Here is a 22995-nt window from a genome sequence, read left to right as displayed (position 1 = left end):
CCTGAAAAGATTATGATAACAGGACGAAGCCTGACACCATCAGCACGTATTACACGATTCCGTTTCTGCAAAAGAGCTGGACTAAGGAAATCTACAGAGACAGAGAACAGAGTGGAGGTTGCCCGGGCCTCGGGAGTGGAAATGAGGAGTGATTGCTGAGTGGGCACGGGGTTAGGGGTGGTGAGAATGTTCTGAAACTAGACTGAGGTGGAGGTGGCACAACATTGTCAATGTGCTAAAAGCCATTGCATCTAAAATGGGTGTTTGTATGCCACGTGAATGTCACTGTAATTAGAATAAATAAATAATAGAGTTTGAGAAGCCACCTAGTACTGCCTCAGGCCTATTCTGATTGCTTATGGGGTGGGGAGGAGGATGAAGGTATGGGTGCTGTGGTGGGGTGAGGCATCCGTACACGCTGGGGCCTGGCCCTGACTCCTGGGGAAGTCACCTGTCTTCTTGGCAACCTCACCCTGGACAAGGGCAGTGGACCAGATCAGCAGGTGCTACCCCGGGGCAAAACCAAGCTCCCCAGGTAAGCGCTGGGCACTGGGCTCAGCTCTTCAGATACATTCTCATGCCTCACAGCCAGCCTCCTTATCCTGTCTTTAAAAGGAATGGAAACCAGGTGTGGTGGCTCGTGCCTGTAATCTCAGCATTTTGGGAGGCTGAGGTGGGTGGATCACCTGAGATCAGGAGTTCAGCCTAGCCAACATGGTGAAACCCCATCTCTACTAAAAATACAAACATTAGCTGGGCGTGGTGGTGCGGGCCTGTAATCCCAACTACTCTGGATGCTGAAGCAGGAGAATTGCATGAACCCGGGAGGCAGAGGTTGCAGTGAGCCGAGATTGCGCCATGCACTCCAGCCTTGGTGACAGAGTAAGAGTCTGTCTCAAAAAAAAAAAAAAAAAAAAAAAAAAAGGAATGAGGCTGGGTGTGGTGGCTCACACCTATAATCCCAGCATGTTGGGAGGCCGAGGCAGGTGGATCACTTGAGGCCAGGAGTTTGAGACCAGCCTGGCCAACACGGTGAAACCCCATCTCTACTAAAAATACAAAAGAATTTAGCTAGACACGGTGGCACACACCTGTAGTCCCAGTTACTCTGGAGGCTGACCCAGGAGAATCACTTGAACCCGGGAAATGGAGGTTGCAGTGAATCGAGATTGCGCCACTGCACTCCAGGCCAGGCAATAGAGCAAGGCTGTGTTTCAAAAACGAAATTAAAAACAAACAAAATTACCGGTACAGCTGCCTTGGAAAGTGGCCGCTTCTCTGCAGCTTTCAAACAAGCCACGAATGAACTAGAGAATGAACTCATGAATGGAGGCATGAGCGAGAACGATCCCAGGATGGTAGGTGTGGCCCCAGGTGCGGGTGCTGCTGCTGCTGTCCTTTGTCAGTCTGTCCATCATCTCTTCTCAGGGTATCAGGGTCCCCTCCCCTGCCTCAGGCTGTGTGTGGAGTTTTGCAGGAGGCACCAGAGGGATGGACAGAGCTACTTCTTTTTTCTTTTTTTTGAGACGGGGTCTCACTCTGTTGCCAGACTGGAGTGCAGTGGCGCGATCTCAGCTCACTGCAACCTCTGCCTCCTGGGTTCAAGGGATTCTCCTGCCTCAGCCTCCCAAGTAGCTGGGACTATAGGCACGTGCCACCATGCCTGGCTAATTTTTTGTATTTTTAGTAGAGACGGGGTTTCGCCATGTTAGCCAGGATGGTCTCGATCTCCTGACCTCGTGATCCACCTGCCTCGGCCTCCCAAAGTGGTGGGATTATAGGTGTGAGCCACTGCACCCGGCCGGACAGAGCTACTTCTGTTTCTGCCCTTCTCCCTCCTGCAACCCTGACCCCGGATCACCTTCAGGGTAGCCCCAACCTCTCCCAGGTCCCCTGCTTCAAAGTACAAGAGCTGACCTGTGTGAGGGGTCCTGTTTGCCGTAGCGCCGCCTGGGCAGCAGCCTGGAGGGTTCGGGCAGCCTCAGTGGCCATGTGCTGTTGTGATGCAACTGTCTTCTCCAGGGCCTTCGCCTTCAGGCCCAGGTCTTCAGCCCGGGACTTCTGAGGCTACAGGGAGACAGTGGGCTCAGGCAGGGCCTGGCAGGAAAGGCAAGCAGCGAATCCTCTACTTGGGGGAGGTGCCCTGCTGGGCTGAGGCAGCGGGTCTGCCCCTGGCTGCCAGCCCAGAACCCAAGCCCCCTGAAAACCTGGTGAGCCTAGCTGATGCCCCAGGTAGCTCGGAAGCCGAGAGGCAGGAATAGCAGGGGTCAGGCTTTGTGTGAACCCCTGGAGGCAGAGGGCCCAGGGCGAGAGGAGCCAGGCTGGGGAAGCCCTCACTTGGGGCTCAGATGACAGCCCTACCAATTTCTAGCTGCGTGGCCTTGAGCAACCCAGCTAACCTCCCTGACCCACACTGCCCCACTGCAAAGTGGGAACGCTTCCCCAGCTCCACAGTCCTGAACTGAGATCTGGGGGCTGGATGGCTTCAGAATGCAGAATTTCCCAGACTTTAGAGAACTGTGCAGGTGCTACCTACGACCTAACACCCTCAGTGGTGTTGGAAGCAGAACCTGGGCTCAAACACACTAACAGCTGTGCATTATTACTCTCCGCACGCAGTGGGAGGAGAAAAGATCTCAAATAAGCAGCCTTGGGCATCAATCTGGGTTAGCATTTGTCCCAAATGCATTTTTATAAGCTGAGTTTTTTTTTTTTTTTGAGACAGAGTCTCGCTCTGTCACCTAGGCTGGAGTGCAGTGGCGCAATCTCAGCTTACTGCAAGCTCCGCCTCCCAGGTTCACGCCATTCTCAGCCTCCCGAGTAGCTGGGACTACAGGTGCCTGCCACCATGCCTGGCTAATTTTTTTGTTTTTTTTTTTTTTAGTAGAGACGGGGTTTCACCATGTTAGCCAGGATGGTCTCGATCTCCTGATCTCGTGATTCGCCCGCCTCAGCCTCCCAAAGTGCTGAGATTACAGGTGTGAGCCACTGCGCCCGGCCAAGCTGAGTTCTTTAATGTTCAGTTTGAGTTTTGGGATTTCAGGATTACTGAATCGACACGATGGACCCAATTAATGCAGAGGTGATGAGTATAAGGTGATGGGCACAGAGGGGCCGGCCAGCTACCTTGTGCATTGCTCCCAAATCTCTGTCCAGCTCCCATGGAAGCAGCCTCGAAATAACCTAATGGGTGAGTTCCATGTGACAGACTGAGGCTCAGGGAGGGAAAATCCTTGGCTGAGGTCACAGAGCTGGAGTGGCAGAGCTGGGATTGCATCCCGTGTCCATCTGGTGACACTGCTCATGTCATTGTAAGGAGGAAGAGGCCCCAGCCTTGACATTATCAACAGAGAACAGTTGAGCTCTGACTCTGCCAAGCCCCATAGGTAGGTTATATCATTTGACTTAGCTGTGATATAGTTAAAAATGAGCCACATCACCTGCTTCTGCCTGGGCCCCACTGGTTTCTCCAGCTGCTATAATAGTTTTTTTCTCTTTTTTTTTTTTTGAGATGGAGTCTGTCACCCAGGCTGGAGTGCAGTGGTGCAATCTTGGCTCACTGCAGCCTCTGCCTCCCAGGTTCAAGCGACTCTTCTGCCTCAGCCTCTCCAATAGCGGGGGTTACAGGCACGCACCACCACACCTGGCTAATTTTTGTATTTTTAGTAGAGACAAGGTTTCACTACATTGGCCCAGGTGGTCTCAAACTCCTGACGTCAGGTGATCCACCCGCCTCGGCCTCCCAAAGTGCTGTGATTACAGGCGTGAGCCACCGTGCCCAGCCTCCAGCTTCTATAATAGATCCTCCCGACCCCACACGGAGCTCTGAGACAACTGAGCTGACCAGAGCTCCCAGGGAAGCCAGCAAGGCCAGGTACGGGGCTGTATCTGTGCCAATTCGCTGCACGGTGGCCAACACGCTTTCCGCTTCAGGCAGCACTTCTGCCATAGCCGTCCCCAGTGCTTTCTGGGCCGCCTGGACCTCCTGGTACCTGGGAGGAAACAGAGGCCGTGGAGCTGGGTGCAGAACTAGCCCTCCCCATCCCTGTCTGGGCCCCAGGCTGGAGCCACTGGTTTGCAAAGGCCTCTGCCAACTTCCCAGGCAGAATAGCAATCTGCGGGGTCGGTACAGCTGCCTCGGAAAGTGGCCGCTTCTCTGCAGCTTTCAGATGAGCCAGACGGGCTGTGAAAGGACCACATTCTTGTTGCTGCATCATTCAGCTCAGCCACACTTTGCTGAAAGGGCTCTGCTTGGTTTCCACTCAAGAATCACATGTTTGCAAATGTTTGGCTCTTCTGGGTGAATGGCGAAGAGGAAAATGCCCGGTGAAGTGGGGAGCACAGTGGCCCCGGTCCCGGTCCTGGCTCAGCCATGCCCTTTCCAGAGACCTTGGGCACATCCTCACCACTGATGAATGGAGAGCCCTGGGCTGCAGGATCCCTATGGGCCCTTTTGCCCAACGGGCCTGTGGTCTATAACCAATCAGCTAGGATGGGTTTTTTGTGCTGACCAGCTGTCCATACCCTGTCCCACCCATTCCTCCCCGACAAGGGCACCGCTGGGGTGGAGACCTCTGGCTTCCCTCCCATCCCTTACTCCTCCTTAGAGAGCCATCGCCCTGCCCCTGGGGTGGGTCATGTGACCTCCCCCCAGCCATGCCGACTGGCTCAGGGCTGGACACCTGATCTAAGTGGAGCCAATCCCATTCTCGTTTAGGAATGTCAAGGGGCTCAGCAAGATGCTGGGGAGTCTGCATGAACCTTTAAACTGAGAGGGACAGAAGGGGTCACCAAAGCAGAAAAGCAGAGCTGGCTGTCTGCAGAGGCAGAGAAAGAAGCTGGTGCCTCAGAGGAGCTGCCCTGGGCTGGGGCGCTGGGGCCCCAGGGGGTGCCAGGGGGTGTCAGGGACTGCGGCAGAGGGAGAGCGAGGGATCTGTTGCTCTGGGTTCCAGTTCTTGTCCCTTCTCTTGAAGAGGCTGAGTTGCATCCCCCCAGGCAAAAGTGGGTTACTGCGACTCACCACCTAGTGGGCCCAAGACCCTGTGGCCCCACTCCGAGGGGGATGCAGACCCAAGACACCCCAAGACACCAACGACAAAGAACGTCGGGACTCCAGGGAGCTGGCTCTGGAACCAGCAGCCTCTGGCTAGGCCCTGTTGGCTCCAGGAGGCCAACCCCAAAGTTTCTACCCACACCTGGGGAGGCCTCACCTGTCCTCCAGGTCCTGCTGGGTCTCTAGAGCCACCCTTCCCTCCAGCAGATTCCAGAGAAGCGCGTAGCTGGTATTGGAGGCGAGCAGGGCCCTCCGAGCAGTGGCTGTGATCTTGGTGGCGGTGTCTCTGTGGCTGTGTGAGGACACCCACCTGAGCATCACCAAGGGCTCGCAGGGAAGGGGCCCAGGACCAGAACTACGCCCCTTACTACACAGGCCTCCTGCTGCCCAAAACAGAGGACAGCCACAAAGACGGGTACGCCTTTTCCACCTTTCTGTGTTACACACTTCAAGGACTGACAGGAAAGGTACTCCATGTCCTGTTCCTGTTACACAGAGACATAGAGTTTGTGTCTGTTGTCTTGGCATAAGGATTAATGGGACTTTTTTTTTTTTTGAGACAGAGTCTCACTCTATTGCCCAGGCTACAGTGCAGTGGTATGGTCTCAGCTTACTGCAACCTCCCGTCCTGGGCTCAAGCGATTCTCCTACCTCAGCCTCCCGAGCAGCTGGGATTACAAGCGTGCACCAGTTAATTTTTGTATTTTAGTAGAGACGGGGTCTCACCACGTTGGCCAGGCTGGTCTCGACCTCCTGTCCTCAGGCGATCCACCCACCTCGGCCTCCCAAAGTGCTGGGATTACAGGCGTGAGCCACCGCACACAGCCAGGGCCTTATTTTTTTCTTTTTAAGAGATGGAGTCTTACACTGTTGCCCAGGTTGGAGTGCAGTGGTGCCATCACAGCTCACTGCAATTTCTAACTCCTAGGCTCAAGGGATCCTCTCGCCTCAGCCTTCCGAGTAGCTGGGACTACAGGTGTGTGCCACCATGCCCGGCTAATTTTTAAAATTATTTTTGTAGAGACGGGGGTTTCACCGTCTTGCCCAAGCTGGTCTGTAACTCCTGGCCTCAAACGATCCTCATGCCTCAACTTCCCAAAGTGCTGGGAATACAGGTGTGAGCCACTGTGCCTGGCCAATAGGACCTTTTGTCACACATGAAAGCATCTCAGTTTGGACAACAAATTGTACAGTCACCCCAATATAGACAGCATAGAAGAGAGTGGTCACGACAGCCTGGGTTTGAATCCTGGCTTTATTGCTTCCAAGCTATGTGTCCTTAGGAAATTCCTTAACTTCTCTAAATGTTTTCTCATCTGTAAAATGAGTCTAAGGTTCTGGAGCGTAGCTAAAGGAGAAAATTGTCACAGATCCTGTGTTTTTAGGATCTTAAGCTGCGTCTTTTTTTTTTTTTTTTTTTTTTTTTTTTTGAGATGGAGTCTCACTCTATTGCCCAGGCTGGAGTGCAGTGGTGTAATCTCAGCTCACTGCAAGCTCCACCTCCCAGGTTCAAGCAATTCTCCTCCTCAGCCTCCCAAGTAGCTGGAATTACAGGCGTGTGCCACCATGCCCGGCTAATTTATGTACTTTCAGTGGAGACGGGGTTTTACCATGTTGGCCAGGCTGGTATTGAACTCCTGACCTCGAGTGATCCACCTGCCTCAGCCTCCCAAAGTGCTTGGATTACAGGCGTGAGCCACTGCACCCAGCCTTAAGCTGCTCCTTAAAGGCAGTGGATGAAACAACACCCAAGTGTCTGTTAACAGATGATGGATAAACAACATGTGGCATTTCCACACAATGGGATATTATTCAACCATAAGAGGAGTGAAGCACCCATCCATGCCACGATGTGGATGAGCCTTGAAAACACTGTGCTGGCCGGGCGCGGTGGCTCACACCTGTAATCCCACCACTTTGGGAGGCCGAGACAGGTGGATCACGAGGTCAGGAGATCAAGACCATCCTGGCTAACACAGTGAAACCCCATCTCTACTAAAAATATTAAAAAATTAGCCGGGTGTGTTGGCGGGCGCCTGTAGTCCTAGCTACTCGGGAGGCTGAGGCAGGAAAATGCTGTGAACCCGGGAGGCAGAGCTTGCAGTGAGCCAAGATAGCGCCACTGCACTCCAGCCTAGGGGACAGAGCAAGACTCCGTCTCAAAAAAAAAAAAAAAAAAAAAAAGAAAACACTGTGCTAAGAAGCCAGTTGTAAAATGCAACACATTGTCTGACTCCACTTCTATGAAATGCCCAGAATAGGCAAATCTATACAGACAGAAAGTAGAGTAGTGGTTCTAGGGGCTTGGGAGGTAAGGAGAAATGGGGGGCTGATGGCAGATGGGTCCAGGGGTTTGTTTTTGGGATGATGAAAATCCTAAAACTGGTTGTGGTGATGGCTTTGCAACCCTGAGAATATAGGGAAACCACTGAATTATGCAGTGAGACAGAGTCTCACTCTATTGCCCAGGCTGGAGTGCAGTGGGCAAAGGCCTCTGTATAGTGTGAACTATATCCCCAATATAATAACTTGTATATTACACAACTCTCACAAAGAGAAAGCTGGCAGATGCTCTCTGACGCCTTCAGTCCACCAAGCTTTGCCCCCAACATCTCTGGACTCATACCCACCTTGCCTGCCCCTCCTCATACTGGTGACACTGCCTCCACCAGACAGCTCTTGTAATATCTGATCCCAACTTCTGCGTGGGGGCACCTGTGGGGCTGACTCTGACCCTGGAACCCCCAGGAGAAAGGCCAGGCATAAGCTCACCATGTCTTGGGACTCACCTCCTGGCGAGGGCACGGGCCTCTGTGGCCAGGTGGCTCCATTTGGTCGGCTGACTGGGACCTTCCTGAGGAATCTCCTGTAGAAAGAAGAGGAAGAGAGGAGGAAACTGACGGCCCGTCCCCAAAGGGCAAGGGCCACATCTGGCCCAATGGTGAGGCAGAACTGGATGGCACCAGTCGTTTTACAAATGCACAAAGCTGGCCACAACATCGGCATCCAGTGAGCGGAGTCCTAGGATACAGAAACACCAATAAGGATGCTGCCCACCACTTACTGAGCATTCAGTCTACTCAGAACATGCCTCACCCTTTGCAAACGTCCTCTCGCTGAATCCGCGGAGGAGGCACTGTGTGATCCCAATTTTGCAGATGAAATTGAGCCTCCCAAAGTGGGGAGTCATACCCAAGGTCACCAGGTCAATGGGAGGGCTGGGGCAGGGACCAATGCCCAGGTTTGCTGTGTTTGGGTCGGGGGGGGGGGTCCCCTGGGATACCAGAGTTGAGAGAATGGCAGCTGCGTGCAGAATCTCCTCTTCAGAGGACTCCAGCACTGCCTCCAGGTCTGCCAGCTGGGTGCAGGTCTTCTGGGATCTGGCCTGGGCACAGCGGGCACCCTTGCTCAGCCTCTGCAGCTGCTCCCGGGTGGCCTTCACAGCACCCTCGAGGCCCATGATCTGCTCCAGGAAGGCTTCCTGAGCCCCTATGGGAAGCCCACAGCCCAGGGGTCACAGAGTGGTGGAGACGTCACACAAAAGCCCCCACCCCCAGGGGTCCCCTTCTGTGGCCTCCATTCCCCAGGCATCAGCAGCCCCGAGCACCAACAGGCAGTCCCAAAGGCAGAGTCCCCCCATTTTCCAGATGCAGGCTGAGGCCCAGAGAAGCCAAACATGACCCAAGGTCCCACCCACAGCAAGTTAGTCATACACAGGGACCGGGAGAGACCCAGGCCTTCTGGAGCCACACAAGCAATTCTGGACCCTTCAAATCAGCTCTAACTCACAATGTGGCTCACAAGTGGGCATTTTAAGACACGGTATCTGATAGCCCCTATTTCCACAGTGAGTCCTGCTAATAGGTTCTCAGCTGGCCTCTGTCTAGCTGCTAAAGGAGTGTGGCACTTATACATATAAAACTTCACAAAGTAATCCAATCCATTTCAGTGCCATTTCCAGGTCCTCCCTCCCTCCCTGCTTCCTTGCTTCCCTGCTTCCATTCATAGAAACAAGGTCTTGCTATGTTGCCCGGACTGATCTCAAACTCCTGGGCTCAGGCAATCCTCCTGTCTTGGCTCCCAAAGTGCTGGGATTACAGGAATGAGCCACCACACCTGGCCCTCCTTCTTTTTTCTTATTTACTCATTTATTAATATTTTCTATGTGCTGAGCACTGTGCTGGCCTATGGCAGTGAGCAAAACGGCCAAGAATCAAGACAGCAAGACCCTCCCAGTCCAGCCTCCAGAGCAGCGCCTCATGACCCCCCTGTGGAGGGAGTGAATAAATGAATGAGCCCAGCCCCATCCTCACTGAGCTTAGAGTCTGGGTAGGGCAGAGGCATGGGGACAAGGACTGATATTAATAAAGTTACAGGTGGGCTAGGGACATGGAAGGAGAGGCCCATGGCAACAGGGCTGTGTTGGGAGGGCCCCCAAAGCATCCGATGACACCAGACTGCAGGTGCTGGGGGCCTCCCCTTGCCTCCCACCCTCGCACTCTGCGCTCCCGCTGTACCTGGAAGCAGGTGGTGGCCCTGGTAGACGTCCCCCCTTGGGGCCTCTCCCAGCAGAATGTCTAGTGGTCCCCAGGGACTGCCACAGTTGGACCCTTGCAGCCACCCCTCCATCAAAGTCAGTCTGGCCTTCAGCTTGGCTGCCTGGAGAGGACAGGAAGAAAAGGTGTATGAGGCTGGTGGCATGGAGGTCCTGCCCAGACACTCCCCGCTGGCTTCTACCCCGCCACTCTCCCTGGGGGTTCCCTTCTCCAAATCCTCCCCTGGGCCTCAATGCTAAGGGTATGCCACACCTCTGAGAGCCAAGCCTGCCCACCCCATGTTAGCTGTCCCTTCCCCTCCCATCCTCACGGCACCTGCTGACACCGCTGACCACACCGCTGTCCTACCTCGGAACGGAGGGGAGGAAGGGATGCCCCACCAGGGTTTCTGTCTGTCCTGTTCGCTGTGTTCCCAGGACGCCACACGGAGAAAGCACGCTGTGAACACTGGCTGAATGTGCTATGAACATCCCCTAGCCCCGTCTTTTCATCAGACAAACAATAACTGCATTTACAGAGCACTTCCTAGGAGCCAGTCTCAGCACAAATGCCTGCTATGCCCCAGCCTGATTCCCCCTGTCCCCGCTCTAAGTGAAGTGGCAGGCACAGGTCCCGGGCCCTGTCCCCCATTCCCAGGTCCAAAATGTTCTGAAAAACCACAGGGCGTTCCATTCCACACTCGAGAGCAAAAGAGCAAAAACTGACCTGAAATAAACCTGTTCTGAAAAAGGCTACTTGTGGTCTTCGTTTACCCACTTAGTGGAAATAGTCATCTGTTTTCCTGCATAAATATCACGGGGCTTGACTATGAGGGCTGCCCATTCGCAGTGGGGGATTATGTGATATTCAGCGCAGCATGCCTTTTTTTTTTTTTTTTTAGACAGAGTCACGCTCTGTCACCCAGGCTGGAGTGCAGTGGCGTGGTCTTGGCTCACTGCAACCTCCACCTCCTGGGTTCAAGCAATTCTCCTGCCTCAGCCTCCCGAGTAGCTGGGATTACAGGTGCGCACCACCCCATCCGGCGAATTTTTGTATTTTTAGTAGAGATGGGGTTTTACCATGTTGTCCAGGCTGGTCTCAAACTCCTGACCTCATGATCTGCCCACCTCAGCCTCCCAAAGTGCTGAGATTACAGGCGTGAGACACAGCACCCGGCCTTCAGTGTATGCCATCTTATCTTTCTACAATGCCACACATTCTGAAAGCTGGCCCCACTGGTTTCTAGAAAAGGATTGCAGGCCTGAGCTATCTCCAGTCTGGAGTAGGAAAGAGACGGAGGCTTACCAAGGCTGTTGCCTGCCCAGACACATGACAATGAATGGAGTTGGGGGAGGGGAACCCCAATGGGTTAACCCTAGAGCTTGAACTCCTGACTCCAGCACCACCCACCTCCCCACTCAGAATCACCTCCTGTTAACTCTCTTTACCAAGGGGTCATCTGTGGTCTCATCCTCACTGAACCTGAGAGAGTGAGACCCCAGCCCGGCATGGTCGGGAAAGGCAGGCGACAAGAGTCACCTTTCCCCCATCCACCTAGAGCAGGGGAAGGGCTAAGGTGAGGGTTGAGCCAGGCTGGAACAGGCCCGAAGCTGGGTGGGTATAGGGAGAAGGTGGGTGGTGGGCTTGCAAGGCCTGAGCACTGGGGGTAAGCAGGCAGTTCCTGGTGCCAGGCATAGAGCTGGCACTTGCTGGGGATACAAAATGAATGGAAAGGTGAGTGGGTCTGGGCCGACTTACCTCCTCCTTCACCAGGGCGTAGCAGGACGGACATTCCTGGCAGTGTGTGCCGTCTGCCGTGAGGAAGAAGTTGTCGTGGCAGCGGTCACATTTGTAGCCCTCGAAGCCAGGCCTGCACACGCATGTGCCGTTCTCGTGGCACTGGGCAGAGGCAGCGCCCAGTGGGGAGCACCTGCAGGCTAGAGGGGCCAGGGGCAGTGCGTGCTGGGTTCTGGGTGTTCCCAGAATGCCCTGGACAGCATCAAAAACAGATTCCTGGGCCCTTCTCTGGAGATTCTGATTCAGAAGGTTGAAGGTGGCACAGAGCCTGGCTTATTCCAATGTTCCCTGGGGATCTCAGGACCAGCCAGGTTTAGGAACTGCCAATGCAGCCCAACTCTACAGGTGAGGAAACTGAGGCCCAGAGAGTGACTTGATGGCCCCAGGCACACAGGCACTTAACAGCGGCGCCTGGGACTACGTTCCTGGCCGGCACGAGGACACTGGCAGGCTGCAGAGGGCCAGAGACTTGGGCAAGGGTCACAAGCACAGCCCTGCACCCACTGCTCTGGGTCATGTGACCCTGCTCTCCCGGCCACTGCCACGGGAGCAACTCGCTCAATGCTTCCGGCTGCTCTCGGGACCCTGTCCCATGCCTGACGATCCTTTCCTGCTGCACCCATTTTCCCCATCGGTCATCTCTGCCCAGAGACCCTTGGGCCCCACCCTCGGGGCAGCCTGGGAAGGACCCAGCCTCCTTACCCCAGCAGCCCTTGATGGAGAAGCCGAAGAAACCCAGCTGGCATCTGTCACAGGCCTGGCCTGTGACACCTGGGCGGCAGGTGCACTGTCCAGTCTTAGGATGGCACTGGTCCTCCTGGGAGCCCAGTGGGTGACACTTGCAGCTGTGATCAGGGAAGGAACTGGGTCTGAGACAAGCTCAGGGCCACTCCTGGCCCAGCCTCTGCTGGCTACAGCTGGCTGGGCCCTCAGATCACAGCCCTCTGCTGACAAGACCCCATCTCCTCTCGGTGCATGGCATAGCTTCCCCAGCTGTGCTCTGGAAAGCACAAGTCTCCCAAGATGCTCGGGGAGAAAAGAAGATAAAGTAAGGCTATGGGGACAATTGTGTCTCCGGGAGACTATACCCCCCTGTTGGAAAGTCATGATGCAATCAGCATAGTAAGGGCTCTGAGAAGTCCTGCAAAGAAGAAACCTGTTTTCTTCACTTGGTGTTTCCCTGGAGTCCTCCACTGTTCCCTAAGGACACTTGTCTAAGGTGCTACTGTGGCCAAAAGGCCACCCAGTGACAGTGTCACTGAGAAGGGAATCAGAGACCAAACCGGCCACCTGCCTGCCTGGACATCCCTTAGGGCTGCTCTCGGCCTGCATCCTGGGCTGGCAAGACCATGAGTCTGATGCCAAGAGTACATCCCTTTGCCCCCCTTCGGCAAAAGGCACAATGTGCCTGGCAGTGGGCCTAGGACAACACCTTCCAAACCAGGCCCCTCCCTGGGGGCTGCCTGATGCCTTCTTCCATCCTGGAGAGGTCCCCAGGGCACCGGCAGTCTCACCCTACCTACCTCCGGCAGCCCCTCCCAGGCTGCAGGTCGAAGAAGCCAGGGTAGCAGAGGCTGCAGTCCCGTCCAGTCACGTGAGGCAGGCAGGAGCATTGGCCTGTCACTGGGTCGCAGGGCATCTGCTCACTGACCGAGCCCTGTGGGTGACAGCTGCAAGCTGGGGGCATGAGCGGGAAGGGGTGTTGGGAACAATGCAGATTGTCTGTTCCACCTTTGGGGGTCCAACAGAGGCAGAGGAGATGGGGCAGCCTCCAGAGATGATACGGCACATTCAGCCCAGATTCAGACGCCCCTGCTGGAAAAAGGCTCCAGGGCCGAGCTCAAGCCTCAGCCCATTGACTATATCCTTAGAGGGACAGCCCAGGATGGCCATGGCGGCAGACAGTCCTTCTGAGCCTGCCCTGAGCCCTGGCAGGCTGCAGAGGACCAGAGACTTGGGCGAGAGTCACAGGCACAGCCCTGCATCCAGGGCTCTGGTCCCGTGACCCTGCTCTCCTGGCCACTGCCAGGGGAGCATCTCACTCTGGGCCAGAGCGGTGCTTCCTGCAGGGGTTCCACAAAGCGAGAGTGAGCAGGAGCCGGCAGCTGCTGTGTGGGAAAGGGCTCCAAGCACATCAGTGTGGAGCAAAGGCTGAGCTTCCCTCCTGCAGGGCTCTGGGAGCCTCCCAGGGGCTGAGTGTTAACTCAGGTGATGTGGGGAGGCATGGCCGTGGAGACCCGGCGCAGGGCGATCACCGGGTCAGCCATATGTGCTGACTGCAGAGCGGGAGGTAAGTGCTAGACTATCCAGGCTTCGGGATCAGAGTTTGTAAGATCTCCCGGCTGAAAGAGACCCTGGAGAGGGGCAAACCCTTGTGCTTTCTGGACATGGAGACAGGGAAGGGGAGTGACCTGCCTGAGGCTGGACAGCCTTGCAGAGGGGCCAGCTGGTTCCAGCGGGTTCCTCAGCCACCCCTTCTGGGTCCTGAGCCAGGGCAGAGGAGAAGGGGCCCACCGTTCACCACCCCAGAGTCTGGAGGTAGGTACTCACGCATGCATTTGTCTGCGGGCCGAGGGACCAGGGCGCTCCTGTAGAAGCCTTCCTGACAGTGCTCACAGTGGTCACCCGTGGTGTTGTGCAGGCAGCGCAGGCAGTGGCCAGACAGGGGGTCACAGTTGCCCACGGCATTGGGGTCCACGTTCCCGCTGCACTGGCACTGGTGGCAGGGCTGGGGATGCCCAGAGAGCCCCAGCGGGTCCCCAAAAAAACCATCATCACAGACCTCACAGCGCCGCCCTGTGTGTAGAGGGAGCACGTGTGGGGAACGCAGCTGGCTGGGCCCACCAGGGGTGAGGGTGGGTGTGAAGCAGAGCAAGCGTCCCTCCAGCTTCCCCAGAGCAGCACCAGCTTGGGCAGGAGAACCTGGGACCGGTCCCCAGTGGCTGCCCACAGCCGTGTGGTCCTGAGAAAGCTACTGCACCTCTAGGAACTCAGGTTCCTCATCTCTAAAGTGGGGACAACAATGGCAGCTCCCCACAGGACTGTGGGGAGGGTTCAGTGTCATAATTTGTGAAAAGCGCTTAACATCCAGCCTGACATGTAGTAAGCACTCAGGAGCAGTGGCTATCATCACATATCTGTCCTCACACCCTCATCATCATCGTCACCATTATCTTCACCATCACCACTATCCCCATCGGCACCTCAACCATCACCATCACCTTCTTCATCATCATCCTTATATTATTATTATTATTATTATTATTATTATTATTATTGAGATGGAGTCTCACTCTGTCACCCAGGCTGAAGTGTAGTGTGATACGATCTCGGCTCACTGCAACCTCCGCCTCCTGGGTTCAAGCAATTCTCCTGCCTCAGCCTCCCTAGTAGCTGGGATTACAGGCGCCCGCCACCATGCCTGGCTAATTTTTGTATTTTTAGTAGAGACGGGGTTTCACCATGTTGGCCCGGCTAGTCTCAAACCCTGGACTTAAGTAATCTGCCTGCCTCAGCCTCCCAAAGTGCTGGAATTACAGGCGTGAGCCACCATGACCGGCTATTTTTATTTTTTTGAGATGCAGTCTCGTCCTGTCACCCAGGCTGGAGTGCAGGGGCGCAATCTCAGCTCACTGCAACCTCTGCCTCTGGGGTTCAAGAGATTCTCCTGCCTCAGCCTCCCAACTAGCTGGGACTACAGGTGTGTGCCACCATGCCAGGCTAATTTATTTGTATTATTAATAGAGATGGGGTTTCGCCACATTGGCCAGGCTGGTCTCGAACTCCTAACCTCAGGCCTCGCAAAGTTCTGGGATTACAGGCATGTGCCACTGTGCCTGGCCTTCATCATCATCTTGACCATCATCTTCATCATCATCTTGACCACTAACCTCATCCTTATCATCACCTTCCTCCATCACCATCTTCTTGACCATTATCCTCATCATGATCACCTTCATCACCATTGTCATCTTGACCATTATCTTCATCAACAAGACCTTCTTGACCATTATCCTCATCATCACCCGTGGTCGCGTGTGGTGTTGTGTAGCCAGTGCAGGCAGTGGCCAGACAGGGGTCACAGTTGCCTACAGCATTGAGGTCCACATTCCTGCTGCACTGGCACAACTGTCATTGTCACCTTATCTTTATCATCACCTCATTGTCATCATTTTGATCATTATCCTCATTTTCTTCATCACTATTGTCTTGATCACTCTCTTCTTCCTCACCCTATTCATTGTCACCATCCAATGTCAGTCACCTGCTTCTCCTCGTCCTTTTCCTCATCCCGCTCTTAGCTGGGTGCATTTTCCTTTGCAATCCCTGGCCCCTTTACCTTTTCTCTTTCTCATGTCTCCTGAACTTCCTCTAGACTGTGCATTGCAGACTCCTGCCCTGCTTTCTGGCTCATCTTCCAGCCCCCAGGTTACTTGTGAGCTGCAGAAGAGATGCTGTGTGAGGGGGCTTTTGGAGGGTGGTTCTAGAGGCCTACTCTGGACATAGACGGAGCATAAAAGAACATACTTGTTCCAAGTGCTTCACATGGTGTCAGCCACTCTTTGTAAACATGCCCATCTCTCTGCCTATATCTACATGAAACCAATGTCAGGCCCAAATAATAGCCATGGTCCCCTGGAGGTGACAAGAATGCTGCCTTGCTTACATGATTTTTTCTTTTTTTTTTTTTTAGATGGAGTCTTGTTCTGTTGCCCAGGCTGGAGTGCAATGGCACTATCTCGGCTCACCGCAACCCCCACCTACTGGGTTCAAGTGATTCTCCTGTTTCAGCCTCCCGAGTATCTGGGATTACAGACGTGCGCCACCACACCCAGCTAATTTTTGTATTTTCAGTAGAGACGGGTTTTCGTCATGTTGGCCATGCTGGTCTGGAACTCCTGACCTCACGTGATCCGCCTGCCTCGGCTCGGCCTCCCAAAGTGCTGGGATTACAGGTGTAAGTCACCACGCCTGGCTGCTCATGTTTTTTTCATGTTCCTCTTGACATTTTTACACTGCTCCAACATTACAATGAGTATGTACATTTCTTTCTTTTTTTTTTTTTTTTTTGGAGACGGAGTCTCGCTCTTTCACCCAGGCTGGAGTGCAGTGGCGCGATCTCGGCTCACTGCAGGCTCTGCCCCCCGGGGTTCATGCCATTCTCCTGCCTCAGCCTCCCACGTAGCTGGGACTACAGGCGCGTGCCACCTTGCCCGGCTAATTTTTTGTATTTTTACTAGAGACGGGGTTTCACCGTGTTAGCCAGGATGGTCTCGATCTCCTGACCTTGTGATCCACCCACCTCAGCCTCCCAAAGTGCTGGGATTACAGGCGTGAGCCACTGCGCCTGGCATGTACATTTATTTCTATTTTCATTTATTTTTATTTTTTATGAAGTTACTCAGTCAAGAGTATGTACTAATTTTATAATTAAAAAATAGCTGCTGCCATTGTGAAGAATAGTTGTGAGCTCCTTGTGTCCTCAAAAGTCATCAGTCAGTTGAAATGAAGTTAATGGTACTGGCTGGGCATGCTGGTTCATGCCTATAATCACAGCACTTTGGGAGGCTGAAGTGAGTGGATCACTTGAGGCCAGGAGTTCGAAACCAGCCTGGTCAACATGGCAAAATCCCATCTCTACTAAAAATACAAACATTAACTGGGCGTGGCGGTACATGCCTGTAATCCCAGCTACTCAGGAGGCTGAGGCAGGAGAATCACTTGAACTTGGGAGGCAGAGGTTGCAGTGAGCTGAGATCGCGCCACCACACTCCAGCCTGGGGGACACAGTGAGACTCTGTTTCCAGAGAAAAAAAAGATAATAGTGCTAAGGGCAACCCTGAAAAGGGAAAGGGGGAATGGAATGGAACGGAACAGATCAGAAAGGAAAAGACAAACTGGAACAGAATTCAAGGTCAAGGCTAGCACCTGCCTTTTGGGTTCTAAAATAGAAATGAAGTTAGACAGGAAAGGGGGAGATTGAAACTAATGATGATGAATGAGCCCTATGGTTAAGTGGCCATTCACCTGGAACCAGGTGGGGACAGCTCATAGGGCAGGAGGCAGTTCTGGAGGTCCTGGGAGGGGCTGCAAGGAGCCAGGATGGCAGGCAGGAATCATCCTGGGACAAGTGAGAATCAGGACTTGACCTCAGTCAATCCTGACTCAGATGTCCAGGTGAGCTCTCAGTGTGCTAGGCCCTCCCAGGGCCCAGAGGACACTGGTGTGGATAAGAAGGGCACTGGCAGAAGGTCCCAGGTCTAAAGTCCACTCCAGGTGACCCTCCCTCCCAAGGGTGGTCCCCTCTGCACACAGCACTGCCTGCTCCCCCGAAATCCTCCCTCAAGTATGTCTCAGCCTGGGTCCACCTGAGCTTCTCTAATTGTCCACTCTCACTGGGTGGGCCTCGTGCATGTCTGCAGGCCAGGGGAGCCACTGTCAGGAGCTAGAAAATGTAAGGAAGATAATGAGAATGGAGGGACAGCATGGTGGCCAGTGAGGTGCAGGGTCCTGCGGTGCAATCTCCATCCCTCGGTTCTTGAGCTCCCGGCTCTGGGGCCATCCGCCCTGCCCTGTTGGCTGCCAGAGAGCTGCTTTCAGAATGGTCCCAGTGAAAGCACATGGGATTTGACAAATTGATTTAATGCAGCCACAAGTACCAAAAGCAAAATCAGATGTCTAGGAATCTTAAAAACATTACACTGCGTGAAACAAGCCAGATCCAAAAGAACAAATACTGTATGGTTCCATTTAAATGGAATACTGGGAGCAGTCAAATTCATAGAGACAGAGAGAAGAACAGCTGTTATTAGGGGCTGGAGGGAGGAAGGGCTATTCAACAATACTTTTTTTTTTTTTTTAATTGTTTTGAGATGGAGCCTTGCTCTGTTGCCCAGGCTGGAGTGTAGTGGCACGCTCCTGGCTCACTGCAAACTCCGCCTCCTGGGTTCAAGCAATTCTCCTATCTCAGCCTCCCGAGTAGCTGGGATTACGGGTGCCTGCCACCGCTCCTGGCTAATTTTTGTATTTTTAGTAGAGACGAGGTTTTGCCATGTTGGCCAGGCTAGTCTCAAACTCCCGACCTCAGGTGATCCGCCCGCCTCAGCCTCCTGAAGTGCTGAGATTACAGGCATGAGCCACCGCGCCTGGCCTCAACAACACATTTGATGGGTACGGTTTCTCTCTGGGATGATGATAAAGTTCTAGGATGGATGAGTGACAGCTGCACAGCATTGCAAATTGTACTTCCTGACACTGAGTTATGCACTTAGAAATGGTTAAAATGGCAAATTTTATGTTATATATATTTTACCATAATAAAAATTACTATTGTAATATGCCAAAAGTCATTGAATTATACTTTATTTTTTGAGACAGAGTTTCACTCTTGTTGCCCTGGCTGGAGTGCAGTGGCGCGATCTTGGCTCACTGCAACCTCTGCCTCCCAGGTTCATGCGATTCTCCTGCCTCAGCCTCCCGAGTAACTGGGTCTACAGGTGCGTGCCACCACGCCTGGCTAATTTTTCGTACTTTTAGTAGAGACGGGGTTTCACCATGTTAGCCAGGATGGTCTCAAACTCCTGACCTTGTGATCCACCTGCTTCGGCCTCCCAAAGTGCTGGGATTACAGGTGTGAGCCACCATGCCCGGCCTGTACTTTATTTAAAAAAAATTTTTTTTGATATAGGGTCTGGCTCTGTCGCCCAGGCTGGAGTGCAGTGGTGAAATCTCGACACACTGCAGCCTCCGCCTCCCAGGCTCAAACCATCCTCCCACCTCAGCCTCCAGAGTATCTGGGACCACAGGTGCATGCCATCACACCTAGCTAATTTTTGTATTTTTTTTAGAGATGGGAGTCTCACTATGTTGCCTAGGCTAGTCTTGAACTCCTGGACTGAAGCGATCTGCCCACCTTGACTTCCCAAAGTGCTGAGATTACAGGCATGAGCCACCACACGCAGCTGAATTGTACGCTTTAAATGGGTGAACTGTCAGGTATATGAATAGTATCTCAATAAAGCTGCTTTTTAAAAAAAAATCAGAGTCGAGGATGTCTGAGTCCAGAGCAGGAAAGAATGCAAGGAGCCTGGGAACAAGGGTGGGCGTAGGTGGTTCTGCTTTGCACATTACCTACCTGATGACATTTTTTAAAGGCTAGAAGTTTAATCGAGGTTTTCCACCTTAGCTGTGTAACAGAATCACCCGGGGAACTTGTTCAACTATCACTAACCCAGGCTCTAAGGGGCCAGGGACCTGATACAGGTATTTTCAAATGGCCCAAACTCTCAATGGCCCAAATTCTGCTGGCAATGTGCGGCAGCCTGGGCTCTGGCTATGGGGCTAAGGGATTCCCTGTCCCCAGAGGTCATGCCTGCTGCCCATAAGCTGGGCTCTCCCTCACCTGCCACACCCTAAACCCAGGGCCCTAACCCTGGAGCCCAGGGCAGAGTCACAGCGCTGGGGCTTGGCCCTCCGCGGGGCAGGGCTCCGGGGCAGGAGTCACTCACCTCTCTGGCCCGGGGGGCAGTGGGTGCACACCACCTCCCCGCTCTCTGGGATGGTCGTGCAGGCCGACTGGCCAGGGCAGGGACAGGGCTGGCAGTCGTCAGCTTGGCCCGCGAAAGGGTTGCCATAGAAACCTGGCAAGCAGCGTTCACAGGATGGGCCCTCGGTATGGTGGCTGCAGACGCAGATCCCTGAGGGGCAAGACAAGTACCCGTTTACCACTGTCTGAACCCAGAATGCCCAGAGATGGTGGGCATCCTGGTGGGAAAGGTTAGGGAGCACATCTTGGGCAGAAGTGGGGTGGGGACCTTTCCCAGGCAGAGGCAGCGAGGCCTGGAGATTGAGGGTCCAGGCCTGGAGATGGACCACCTGGTTCATGTCCACCACTTACTGCCTGTGCAAAGCTGGGCAAGTTGTCTGATGCCCCCACACCTCAGTCTCCTCATCTGCAAAATGGGAACAACCACAACACTGACTTCAAAGGGTTCTTGTCAGGGTCCAACAAGACCATGCATTCAAAGTGCCTTGCACACTCTCTGGCACACATAATCATCGGTGCTGTTATTATTATTATTATTAGTTGAGACGGAGTCTCACTCTCTCACCCAGGCTGGAGTGTAGTGGTGCAATTTGGCTCACTGCAACCTCCACTTCCCAGGTTCAAGTGATATTCCTGCCTCAGCCTCCCAAGTAGCTGGGGTTACAGGTGTGCATCACCACACCTATCTAATTTTTGTATTTTTAGTAGAAATGGGGTTTCACCATGTTGGCCAGGCTGGTCTCAAACTCCTGACCTCAAGCGATCTGCCCGCCTCAGCCTTCCAAAGTTCTGGGATTACAGGCATGAGCCACCGTGCCCGGCCAACACTGTTATTATTTTGCATTCCGAAACCTCTATCTGAACCAGCAGGTGACACGGCTGCCATTTGCTACACTGTTGTCCTCTTGATGCCAAGGGACCAAAAGGAAGAGCAACTTTTCCTAAGGGAGACACAGACCCAGAATTCTGGCCTTCACATGACTGTGCAAAGAGGCTCCCCTTTATGGGGTTTGGGATACATAGGGGATACCTAGTCTCAGGGGAGGGAACCCCTGTTCCTGCCCTCTGGCTCCTGATGATGGTAGATTCTGCAAACTCTTCTTCCCCAGGCCGACCACACCTGGCATCTGCTCAGAGCCTGGGGTGCTTGGGAAGGGAGGCCCACTGCCAGAGACTGAGTGAGAAGCCTGGCTGAGAAGGGGTTAACCAAGACCACCACTTCCAGGAGGTCCCCAGGCAGCACCCCAGCAGCCAAGGCACAGGTGACCTGGCAGGAAGAGTGAGAACCAGGCCGCTCATGCATAGCAGGGCTGGCATCCAGGGGGAACTGTCCCAGCCTAGGCCCAGCACCCATAGGCTCATTCCTCCTCTCAGCCTAGGCAGTGGGGCTATACTGCCTGTTTCACAGATGAGGACTTGCCCAAGCTGAGTGGGAAGTTGTGGCAGGGCCAGAGGCTCTGTGGGGATGATAAACTGATCCCAGTCATGGGAGGACCCTGCTTCCTCCACAGGGGCTGCTGGAAGCACTGCAGCAGGGAGGGATTATGTGGCCTTGTCTGGGCTCGATTATCGATGCCTGCCATGGACACAAGAAGACAGAGTGCCCTGTGTGTGGCATGTGGCGTGTGGCTGTGCTTGCCCTCCCTGGCTAGGTCAGCTGACGCCTTTTTTTTTTTTTTGAGACGGAGCCTGCTCTGTCGCCCAGGCCGGAATGCAGTGGCACGATCTCAGCTCACTGCAAGCTCTGCCTCCCGGGTTCACGCCATTCTCCTGCCTCAGCCTCCCGAGTAGCTGGGACTACAGGCGCCTGCCACCACGCCCGGCTAATTTTTTGTATTTTTAGTAGAGATGGGGTTTCACCATGTTAGCTAGGATGGTCTCGATCTCCTGACCTCGTGATCTGCCCACCTCGGCCTCCCAAAGTGCTGAGATTACAGGCGTGAGCCACCATGCCTGGACTTTTTTTTTTTTTTTTGAGATGGAGTCTTACTCTGTCACCCAGGCCAGAGTGCAGCGGCGCAATCCTGGCTCATTACAACCTCCATCTCCCAGGTTGAAGCAATTCTCATGCCTCAGCCTCCCAAGTAGCTGGGATTACAGGCACCTGACTACACCCAGCTAATTTTTGTATTTTTAGTAGAGACGGGGTTTCACCATGTTGGCCAGGCTGGTCTTGAACTCCCAACCTCAGGTGATCCACCTGCCTTGGCCTCCCAAAGTGCTGGGATTACAGATGTGAGCCCACGTCTGGCCTCTTCTTCTTTTTTTTTTTTTTCCTCTGGAGTCTTGCTCTTGTCACCCAGGCTGGAGTGCAATGGCGTGATTTCGGCTCTCTGCAACCTCCACCTCCTGGGTTCAAGCGATTCTCCTGCCTCACCCTCCCAAGCAGCTGGGATTACAGGTGCCTGCAACCACGCCCAGCTAATTTTTGTAGTTTTAGTAGAGACGGGGTTTCACCATGTTGGCCAGGCTGGTCTCAAACTCCTGACCTCAGGTGATCCGCCCACCTTGGCCTCCCAAAGTGCTGGGATTACAGGTGTGAGCCACCATGCCTGGCTACCGTCTTTTCAGGAAGAAAAATGCCCAGCAGCCTTCTTCTCAGACAGCCCCCACCTGCTCTGGGGAGGCAGCAGGCATCTAGGCATGAAGCCGTCAGTGTGGGAGTGGAAGAGGCCTAAGTCCAGCCTTCTCAGGCGCCTCCTGGCCACGTGACCTTGAGCAAGGCCAGGTCTGCTCCTATAGAAGTGGTGATCAGTGGGCCAGGCATGGTGGCTCACGCCTGTAATCTCAGCACTTTGGGAGGCTGAAGCAGGAGGATCACTTGAAGTCAGAGGTTTGAGACCAGGCTCAACATGGTAAAACGCCATCTCTACTGAAAATATAAAAATTAGCCGAGCATGGTGACAGGCGTCTGTAATCCCAGCTACGCAGGAGGCTGAGGTGGGAGGATCTCTTGAACCCAGCAGGAGGCTGCAGTGAGCCGAGACTGCACCACTGCACTCCAGCACAGGCAACAGAGCTAGACTCTGTCACCCCCTACAAAAAATAAAATAAAATATAAAACA

At 53.9% G+C, this 22995-nt stretch overlaps 1 protein-coding gene across 1 annotated transcript in view; it reads right to left on the bottom strand.

Annotated features, from left to right (window-relative positions):
* LAMC3 (laminin subunit gamma 3) overlaps positions 1-22995 on the bottom strand; it is an 83073-nt gene that overhangs the window by 10768 nt on the left and 49310 nt on the right. Inside the window, exons 13-23 of the mRNA XM_002820309.3 lie at positions 19893-20081; positions 13936-14181; positions 12909-13062; positions 12088-12230; positions 11347-11525; positions 9571-9712; positions 8337-8542; positions 7843-7919; positions 5211-5345; positions 3845-3992; positions 1918-2067 (exon numbers count right to left, since the gene is read on the bottom strand). Of these exons, the coding sequence (XP_002820355.3) occupies positions 1918-2067; positions 3845-3992; positions 5211-5345; positions 7843-7919; positions 8337-8542; positions 9571-9712; positions 11347-11525; positions 12088-12230; positions 12909-13062; positions 13936-14181; positions 19893-20081 (1769 nt within the window). The remainder of the gene's footprint in view (positions 1-1917; positions 2068-3844; positions 3993-5210; positions 5346-7842; positions 7920-8336; positions 8543-9570; positions 9713-11346; positions 11526-12087; positions 12231-12908; positions 13063-13935; positions 14182-19892; positions 20082-22995) is intronic.

The sequence above is a fragment of the Pongo abelii genome, chromosome 13 (assembly GCF_028885655.2).
Source record: "Pongo abelii isolate AG06213 chromosome 13, NHGRI_mPonAbe1-v2.0_pri, whole genome shotgun sequence".
Classification (NCBI taxonomy): Eukaryota; Metazoa; Chordata; class Mammalia; order Primates; family Hominidae; genus Pongo; species Pongo abelii.
The sequence above is the reverse complement of the archived record's forward strand: the minus strand, read 5'-3'. Positions and strand labels throughout refer to the sequence as shown.